Source organism: Aethina tumida, chromosome 1 (assembly GCF_024364675.1).
Source record: "Aethina tumida isolate Nest 87 chromosome 1, icAetTumi1.1, whole genome shotgun sequence".
NCBI lineage: Eukaryota > Metazoa > Arthropoda > Insecta > Coleoptera > Nitidulidae > Aethina > Aethina tumida.
In genome coordinates this window covers 76195359-76205275 of record NC_065435.1, presented here as the reverse complement: position 1 = coordinate 76205275, position 9917 = coordinate 76195359, and the positions used below count along the sequence as shown (strand labels likewise).

General features: G+C 30.9%; 3 protein-coding genes across 5 annotated transcripts; 1 reads left to right on the top strand and 2 right to left on the bottom strand.

The window, feature by feature from the left end:
* Positions 1–1030: 1030 nt before the first annotated feature.
* On the bottom strand, positions 1031–5252 carry LOC109599439 (DNA fragmentation factor subunit beta). Its single transcript, XM_020015445.2, has 4 exons — positions 5093–5252; positions 3677–3938; positions 3444–3613; positions 1031–2961 (listed from the first exon to the last, which is right to left on the bottom strand). Exons 1-4 carry the CDS (start codon positions 5247–5249, stop codon positions 2372–2374), a joined length of 1179 nt encoding a protein of 392 aa, XP_019871004.2. The 5' UTR covers positions 5250–5252; the 3' UTR covers positions 1031–2371.
* LOC109599438 (uncharacterized) lies at positions 5231–6592 on the top strand. 3 transcript variants are annotated; one of them, XM_049961649.1, is made up of 4 exons: positions 5313–5439; positions 5507–5843; positions 6180–6325; positions 6381–6592. In XM_049961649.1, exons 1-4 carry the CDS (start codon positions 5350–5352, stop codon positions 6420–6422), a joined length of 615 nt encoding a protein of 204 aa, XP_049817606.1. In that variant the 5' UTR covers positions 5313–5349; the 3' UTR covers positions 6423–6592. The 3 variants fall into 3 exon arrangements, with proteins under 3 accessions (XP_019871002.1, XP_049817606.1, XP_049817605.1); XM_020015443.2 differs by having other exon boundaries at positions 5231–5371; positions 6180–6592; XM_049961648.1 differs by having other exon boundaries at positions 6180–6592.
* A 999-nt stretch (positions 6593–7591) lies between these two features.
* On the bottom strand, positions 7592–9683 carry LOC109599418 (probable tRNA (guanine(26)-N(2))-dimethyltransferase). The gene is made up of 6 exons (XM_049961645.1): positions 9355–9683; positions 8995–9303; positions 8567–8941; positions 8352–8514; positions 7778–8295; positions 7592–7725 (listed from the first exon to the last, which is right to left on the bottom strand). Exons 1-6 carry the CDS (start codon positions 9462–9464, stop codon positions 7641–7643), a joined length of 1560 nt encoding a protein of 519 aa, XP_049817602.1. The 5' UTR covers positions 9465–9683; the 3' UTR covers positions 7592–7640.
* Between the last annotated feature and the right edge of the window lie 234 nt (positions 9684–9917).

Here is a 9917-nt window from a genome sequence, read left to right as displayed (position 1 = left end):
GTGATAATTTACGATCAGCAGAAACATTAGAACTAGTATGCCAAAATGGATTCGACGGATCCAAATTTGCATTCAAACCAATGGGAACAATATCGAATAGCTTTTGAAGATAAATTGAAATAAATTTAAAAAAAATTCTTTTTTATTTTGTTTCTTGTTGGACTTTTCTTACATTTTTTATTAAATCGATTTCTTATGTACAGTGAGTATGTGGTTAAAATTTGTCGCACAAGTTAAGTTCCAATATAAGCAACTCACAACTGAATAAATTAAAATCAAAATTTCTAATATTTGTAACACACTTTATTCTTTATAATGTTTATATTTGTAGTCCTTTTCGTGTAAGTAGAATTTTTTAAAAATACAAATTGAAATTATATTTCTTTGTAATATAAATTATTTCAAGTCTTGATACATTTTCAGTTGAAAAATGGTTGAAATTACAAGAAACTATCATAGTCATATTAGAATTACTTTAAAAAGGACAAACTAAAATGTATATGAAATGCCTGGGCATTGTATACATAAACATTATTATTTAGATATTATTATTGATTATAAATTTATTTTATCAGTCAATATATAATATGATTTGATCTCTTTCGTGTTGACTGATTTCAATAAAATTAGAGAATATTTTATTTTTGTTAAAAGGGGTAAGTATAATATTAAGATTATTTTTGAGGATTTAAAATAAAACGAAAAAAATCTAATCATACGTTCTATTTATATTAACACACTATAGGCGGGTAGCAACTAAGTTGTTGAATCATAACAAAAAATAATTGATAATTTTTTCAGTTCCGTATGTAAACCAATAAAGTAAAATTATCTTACCCCGCTTTTAAAGTAAGTACATTCAAAAAAGGACAGACAACAGTTCTCGAGAGGTATTTTTACCCAACCCGCTTAAAATGTGTTAAGTGAAGTAAATTTACAAAGAAAAAAAGTTTTTTATTCCAGTATACAATGTAGATACTTACCTTAAAAAATTAAGATTACTTTTCAGGATTTAAAATGAAAGAAAGAGTGCTCATGACACATTTTATTTGTTTTAAACAGGGTAAGTATTTCAAAAAATTACATCAGTCGTATGTATTTTATACACAGTTAATAATAAAATAGTTACTACTCTACAAGTGATATGACTTTTGCTGTATTTCATCAAATATATATATTTGGCGCTAATTTTTCTGTATAGAAATATAACATCTACGTTTTTTTAAGCTGCCTAAGCAATTACAACTTGCCCAAAAAAGTATTAACGATTGTAAACATTTTTATAATTCAACTACAACACAAATTCGTTAATACTTCACAAGCTCCTAGCGGTTATTGAAAGCACTACGTTATTACATGTACTTTTTTCTATTTTAATCACATTTATATTTGACAAGCATTTTATTTATACTGATCAAATTAAAACAACAATAAATTTTAATATAAAAAATAACTAAATATTGCTTATATGTCTCCATATATCTACTATATTATATTAAAATGAATACATCCTTAAGCTCATATTTTTTTTGTAAAGTGACCATTTTTGAAAACGAGGATATGAATTTTCAAAATGGCAGTAAAATTTTTATAGATATATTTTTCTAAACTCTACAACAAATTTACCCCAAAACTCACAGGGTTGGAATAGCAGAGATTTTGATTGATATATCTCAAAAACTCACACTACAAATTCGAACACCCTGTATAAGAGTTAACTTAGAGCTATCCTATAATCAAACTACAACATTAGTCTAAACTAGTAATTTTCTGCCGCTAGGGTGTATAAAGAACATTTCTGTTCTTAATTTTATTTACAGCCTTAATACTACATAGAGTTCCGAAATATAGAATATTTGAAAATAGCAAATAAATATATATATTTAACAAGTATTGTCTAAGAAGCACGATTCAAACAGTTCCATCGCCATATTTTGAAACTCTTGACATTTATAGTACTTTGCCTCTGCTATATCTGACAAGGATACCATTTACTAATTTTAAACGCAACTAGCAAATGCTGGCGGACGTAATTAATAATCCATTTTTAAGCATGTAAGTAACACAATACAAAAAAGTTAATATATCACAGAACGAGTAACTTGTAAGTTTGATCACAGGTGAAAACAGACCGAAAATACACCTTAATTGTTTGTCATTTATAAGAGAGGTCATAGGGGCATAATACTAAAACGTTTGGCACGTCTGAGCTTTGGGGACGAGGACGTATAAGCAGGGTGAGAGAAAGGAACGTAACACCCTGCATTATACTGACAGTCAGCCTTAAATGTTGCGTAAGATTTCCTAGTTCTTCTATTAATGTCTCTGTATCATAATTTGTGGTTTAACTCGACAATAATAGAAGACGTGTTTACTCGATGACGTAGGGCCCGGCGATTTGAGTAGTATGCGCCCCCTTGTCGTGGCACACAATATGCACGAATTTCATGTTGTGCACCGTGAAGAGATCATTAAAAATAGCTTTGTAATCCAGGGAACAGTTAGCGTTATCGTCTCGATCGCGAATGTGTTTGGAATTGGAGAGTAAGGCGGTGCGGATGGCCGGCACCACCGACCTGGACCGTTCCTTCGTGTGGTCCAGGTTCCACGTCTGGAATATTATCCGCTCCTCCCTACTGGTGTAGGGATTGATCGCGTGGATCGGATGGTAGAGACAAGTGGACTTGTCCCAGCGACCCTGGCACAAGAACGAGCCCGTCGCGTCGCATAGACTGCTCAGGTGCGTGTCTCCACCGGCATGGCCCCTGTCGAACAAATGGCCCTGGTATTTACACAGCTTAAGTCTAGTTTGCAATTCGTTTAGTAAATTTTGTAAGGTAGAACGCGGCATGTCGCCCAACTTGGTCAGGTCGTCCTTTGTTTTGTAGTAATAGGTCCGTATACGGTCCTGTGCTCGCCTGTACATGTATTCCTCTTTTGTTTTCGCGGTGGTGTCGAGGCCTGTATCATTTAAAACGGTTGGATTATCTGTGCCTCAAATGTTTCATTAAATTTTCAATATTTATCGGTGCACAATTATTCCTTTCTAACGTCAAAGAGGAATTTATCATTCACTCAAACTTTTAATCAAAGAACGTTCGTCAGTTGAAGTACCTTGATTAAAATTTTGAACATGTTAATCCAATTGAATTAGAACACCCAGCATCACTCGTTTTCAATTTCATCCCGAGAATTAAAAGAATTAATTTAAAATACAACAATCCCTTGAGCTATATCCAATTTCTTTCTGGTAATTTCGTCCGCCACACGATATTTTTATTTATAGCTTATCGATTGATGTCTTATATTTCCTATACTTATGTAATTGATACTGAGGACAAAACTAAAATTACTACAGATATATGTTATACTTATTTAATAAACACAAAATTCAATATGTAGTAATTTTAGTTCTAAAATATTTAGTTTGTTTTGAGCGTTACCTTCGAACCATTCCGGATGTTCGGCCTTCGCGCTCAGCTTCGTCTTGTCCCCATCGATCCCGCGCAAAACTTCCGCCAGCTTGAACACCTTATTTTTCATTTTCTCCGTGAAAAACTCCTGTACTTTCTCGCCGGCGCTCAAGTACTCATCATTCACCTCCCTTATCGTCCTAATTAAAAGCAAAACAATTTAGTATCGCCTTCTGGCGGAAGAAACAGTGAAAAAAAAACACCTGTAAAGTATCTCCGCGTCCGTATCAGCTCTTTCACCCTCTTTGACCCAGATGAGGAGGGTTTGCGGGGGCAATGTTTGAAAATAGTCGTCGTTCTCGACAAATGTGCCGTCGGTTGTTTGAAACGTGATTTGCGTCGAGGAGAATTTCAATTTGAACTTGTCGATCGTTTTCTTCTTCAGATCGTCAAAGTTACGTACCGCTATTCCGACACGGGTTCTTCGTTCAGCGTCTGTCACCTTAAAGCCTCTGGTCGACATTTCTGCAAGAAAATTTCTCATTGGAAAGATGCACGAGATTGTGCTTGCCAAACCATGTAAAATAATAAAACACGGTTACTAAAAATTGAATATGATTTGTATTTTTAAACATTTACGAAACGGAAAAATTTTATATATTTATTATAAATAAATATTTATTGAATTGTTTGTTTTTCACTTTAAAAACGTATTAGATATTAATATTCGCCCTCAACTAATAGACTAGTTTTAAAAGCACTTTTATTTTAAATACATTTAAATACGAGAAAAGTAAAAAATAAAAACATAATGAATTACTAGTTTTTTCACCTTTAAAACTTTGATAGAAATTATTATTTGTCATTAACAAGTATACTAATATTGAAAATTCTTTTATTTGATTGTTAAAAATCATGTGAAATATAAAATATATTTGTTTTTTTATGATAGAAAAATTAATTATGCTTTTTAAATAAGTTTCTTCAAATTGAAAATGTATTAGAAAACCATTATTAATTATAAATAATATATTTAATTATTTTTTTACAACAAATGATTTAAATAACCATATTTTATTTAATATAAATAAATTTTTAAACTAGTCCCTTCAAATTAAAATCGTATTGGAAATTACTGTTCGTCATTAACTAATTTACTAAAACAGTATATTTGTAGGAAATTAAATAAACATATTTTATTTAAGTTAATAATAATAAATTTTTAAACTAGTCTCTTCAAATTAAAATCGTATTGGAAATTACTGTTCGTCATTAACTAATTCACTAAAATAATATATTTGTAGGGAATTAAATAAACAACTTAAATAAAATAAGTTAATATGATAAAATTATGCACATCATAATGTAAACAACTTGGAAATCGATAAAGCAACTAATTTGCGTGGGTCGTAATTACTGCATTTCTACAATTCCAATTCTATAACGCGTGAAAACACAACGACTCAAAGATTATAATTGAAACGTACAAAGCGCAAACGTTCGATCCCAGAAATGCACTAACAAAGACTTTCGCTGACTAGCAAAATCAATGACGACCCTGAAATAATCTGGACACCTCAACATAATAAAATCGTACTAGGAACTCGGAAATAATAAATAAAACAAAAGAAAACATAATTAATATACTTTATTAGCAAAAGGAAACACTAATAGTTTACCTAAAACGCAAATATTGAAGACCACACACAACCACAACGCAAACAGGACTGATGCAAACTTGGTTGCGTGCTGCACTTTATATGCTGCAACGTTGCCGCTGGTCAACTGGGCCAATGTCATTGTCAGGTTTCCATTTCCGCGTAACGAAACGCGCATGTTCCCAAAGAAAATCGGTAATTTCTGTAACCTTGGAAAACTGTTTATATATTACATCGAATATTCACATATTTTAAGCAAGTTTTCAAATATTCCTTGAATGATTTTGAATAATGAGACTGGTAAGATTTTGTATATGGCGAATTTTTTTTTCTTCCACATGGTTGGAAAACCTGTTTGGCGCCAAAAGGTGTTAACGTTGTCGACTTGATTATTTGTAGATACATTTTGTAATATTTGTTTTGTTTTCCTGATAGTCATCTATAATGAAACGTAGAGGAGCTTTAATAGTGGTGGAAGGTGTAGACAGATCAGGAAAATCGACACAATGTAATTTATTAACTCAAAGTCTAAAGGCTAGAAACTACACTGTACAAAAGGCAAATTTTCCTGATCGAACAACAGCAATAGGAAATATAATTGATCAGTATTTGAAGCAGGAGATCAAGTTGACTGACGAAGCTGTGCATTTACTCTTCTCCGCCAATAGATGGGAAAAAATGCACGAAATACAAAAATCTTTGGCTGAAGGAACTACTTGGATCATTGACCGATATAGTTACTCAGGAATTATCTTTTCTTCTATTAAAAAAAGTATGTATTAAAGTTGTTATGCAAAGTTGATACATTTTATATTATTAATTATAATCTTAAAGATATGTGTTATTTGATTTAATTGTGAAATATTTGATATTCTTAAAATTTATGTTCATTTTAATGAGATTTCATACTTACTCTCAAATCATAAACGAAAATTAATTTGAGAAATATTAACATAAATATACATAATTTACTAAGCATATACACAGGCAATTTGTGCATATTCTCCTTTTAATATGAATACATAGGTTTGAAAGATCTTGAAAATAAACAATTTTAAGACAATGTTGGTTTAAATAAGCTCTTCATAATGACTGATTTATTTTTCAGATATGTCTTTTGATTGGTGCAAAATGCCAGAATCAGGACTGCCAGAACCAGATCTAACATTTTTACTTATGGTGGATGATGAAACATTGGCACAAAGACCTGGATTTGGTAATGAAATCTATGAGAAAACTGAGATTCAGAGAAAGGTAAAGCATCTGTTTAAAAAGGTATATAATTTTGAGCCTACATGGGAAATTATAGATGCCAGCAAAAGTAAAGAAGAAGTGCATGATAAAATGTTAGACTTAGTCATACAGAAAATTAGAGAAGTTGAGTATAAACCCTTGAAATTTCTAAAATTTTTGCCAGATAAAAATATACTTAGTTATTAATTTGTGTTTAGTTGTAAGTTGTAATTTTATTCATTGTAAATAAAGATTTATTTTATAATATATTTAAGTGAAACAACATAATCTGTGTTATTTACTTCATATATAATATTGGTCATTAATAGGGGTGTTTATTTCTTTGTTATAATTTTTTACAATCAAATAAAGTATGTGTATTTTGAAAAAAGTGGTTCTATTTTCCTCACTGAAATATGTTGGATTAAGTACCCTACTTACACGGACACAACAGTCACCAACGATTGCGATTATTTTTGATTTTTACAAACAATCACCACCTAAACTAAAAATTATGAGTTTAATTAATATAAAACATAAAATATTTAAATGTTTAAAAAAATCTAATTTACAATTTATATGAATATATTAAATTTACAATTGAAATGGAAAAATATATTTTAGATCTTACAATAACAAGAACTAATGAAAAAAATTCATAGAAAACTATGTTCTATGATTCAGAACCACGTTAACGCAAATGTCCGTTTTTTATAGTTTTGTTAACTTATCTTTGAATACATCAGTGTTCACCCAAGACAAAATTAAAATTGACTAGAATACATTACCGTCATGAATAAATTTCCAATTACAACAATCGAAAGGTTAATAAAAAGACACAAAACGAAAATTTAACAGACACTTTCCAAATGACACAGTATATATTGTTATAGTTAATAAAATTAACTGACTTAAATAAAAAACTCAATTTAATAAGTATTTAAAAATATTAAACAATAAGAACATTGCTAGATACCTACACACTTATAATCATAAATTGGAGAATTGAAAAATCTTTAAAATTGTATATGAAGAGAATAATGGATAAAATATTAATTTTTATTACAGATCTTCGTTAGCATTCGTATATTCCTTTTTTCCGTCTTATTAAGCATAATTGTTAACCAAAGGTAAACCTATCTTTAACATATATCTTTAAGTCATATAACATTTTTTAATTTCATCTACAAATATTGAAACTAGTCTTAAGTAAAAGCAAATTTAGTATATTTTAAATGAATTATAAGAGAAGAACCCTTATTAAAAAGGAATACCAAATTACTTCAATTCTTTTTATATTTTTTTTATTTTCTATACAAAACACATCAAATGCAAATCAATTCTGGTCATTATCTTGTGATTCGTCCCTTTTTCGTTTGCCTTGGTTCTTCTTACTTTTTGCCATCTTTTCATCCCCAACCCTACAAAATTAAACCAGCATTAAACGATCTTAAGTCACTTAAAAAAACATACATAGCAGTAGATCTCGTTCCAGGTCCCCAAAACGGCAAAGGATTCTCCTGAAAACGTAAAAATCCCATTTTTCTTGAAGCTGGATTCGCCTCCGGATGCACTGAAAAATTATATTCCTTCTCCACCTCTTTATCCAAGATATTCTTCGCTGGCGAATTTTCCACCAATCGCTTCTCTGAAACTGGGTTTTGTTTCGTCCAGCAACGCATTATGTCCCAGATAACTCTGGGGGGCGCGTCAGTTTTCACGGACGTTTTGTGCATGTGCGTGTACGACACTCTGTAACCGGCATTCAAAATTGCCGATCTTAAGGTGATCATCGGCGGTGTAGAAACGTGAAGGGTGCTCGCAAGTTTATCCAATACGTAGTACAAGGGTCGATCGTTTAATTCTTCCAAAACCATGCTCAAAACTCCCTGTATCCTTTTGTATGTGCCCAGTCTTTGTTCAGTGTTAGAGAGGGTTTCGCGAACGAAATTCGGTTCGTGTATTGGTGCAGACCAAATCGGACCACCAACCTAAAAAAATATGTTATTTTTAATTGTATTTATAATTATCTTGAGTAATGAATTACGTGGAATGAGCTGTTGCAATGTTCGCATTTTCTGTCAACTTTTGGTCCGGTTGGAAGACAAAATTTGACTTGCATCGGATGCTTTTCATTAGGTTTCACAATGCCCAAAGGTTGCAAGACAAAACTATCACAGCCAGTGCAGTTGTATACATATGATAATTTACTAAAATATCATTAACTTAACTTATTTATTATTTGTTTATCTGAAAATATACCTTGTAGAGAACTTGCACTGGTGTGCTCCAGAAAATACTTGCACAAATACCCTAATGTAAAAATCAGCAGAAATGCTCAACAAAGGTACAATATACCTGCCATATCTGTTGGCATGTGATTCAATGCATTGCAACAGTAATCTGAGAGCCATTTCATGGCAATACTTTGATTTTAATGATAGAGCACCATATTTTGAATAACAGGTTTCAGGGGAATTACCAGCTAATACTGCCATGTCAGTGGCTGTTACCAAAAGTAATCCACCATCCCTTATTGCTTGTACTGCTGAATCCAAAAATATTGATGGACAACCATATGGATCTAAGTCTATTACATCAAACTGGTTAGTTCTTTTGTGCTCATACATTAACATGCTACAAAAGTACTAAAATTAACAGAGAATATTATTAATATAATATTTACTTACACTGCATCATTTTGACATGGTGTTATTAATTCTTGCATACCATTTTCTTCAACATTTCTCTTAATATCTTCAACAGCTTTGATAGAAATATCATTGGCAACAATTTCTTTTATGCCAGGTATTTCTTTAGCATATCTTATGCTCCTTAAACCTGTTGCTGACAAAGCTTCAAGTAAATACAGACCATCCTCATATTTTTTACCACATTCCCTTTTTACATCTGTTGTTTCAACTATATCGGTTTCCTTTCTCTTATTGCTGTTTTTCCAAGGCAAATACTTTCTGGCAAATGTGCTGATAACTGTAAGACTGAAGTACGGAATAATTTTTGAATTTTGAATCGATTTTAGATGGTTTTACCTTAAGTCACGATTGAATTCTTGAACTGGGTTGTAGAACACACTACCTTGTGTGGTTATTTTGGCCAAACCTTCCACAATCGCTTTAGAACTCATTTCAGAACATGTCATGTATATTTTGACGAGTTTAAACTAACCACACATTTTTTTAAGGTTATAAATATGGTGCGGATTAATAAGCTTTCTTCTTATGTATATGTATGCATACAAATATGTAATATATCTTTCACAATTTTGTTAAATCAAGTTAACATAGTTGAAAATGTTGTTGTGTTAAACAAAGAAATATACATATATAAGAATAAATAATTTTTTGTTTCATCACACAGATACAATATTGTTTCTAAACAATATTTTTTTTCTATCAAATTGTTCATGCGCGTACTTGTATTTATATTATTTATTGGCTTTTGTTATAATACTATTAAACCACTGTAAATATGGTTGTATAACTGTGGTTAAGTGTTCTTAAAGTATTTTTGAAAGTACTGAACTGATTGTAAGAACCTCCATGCAATTGAAGAAAATAATTGAATTCTAAATTCCAGGAGGTTTTAAAATGAA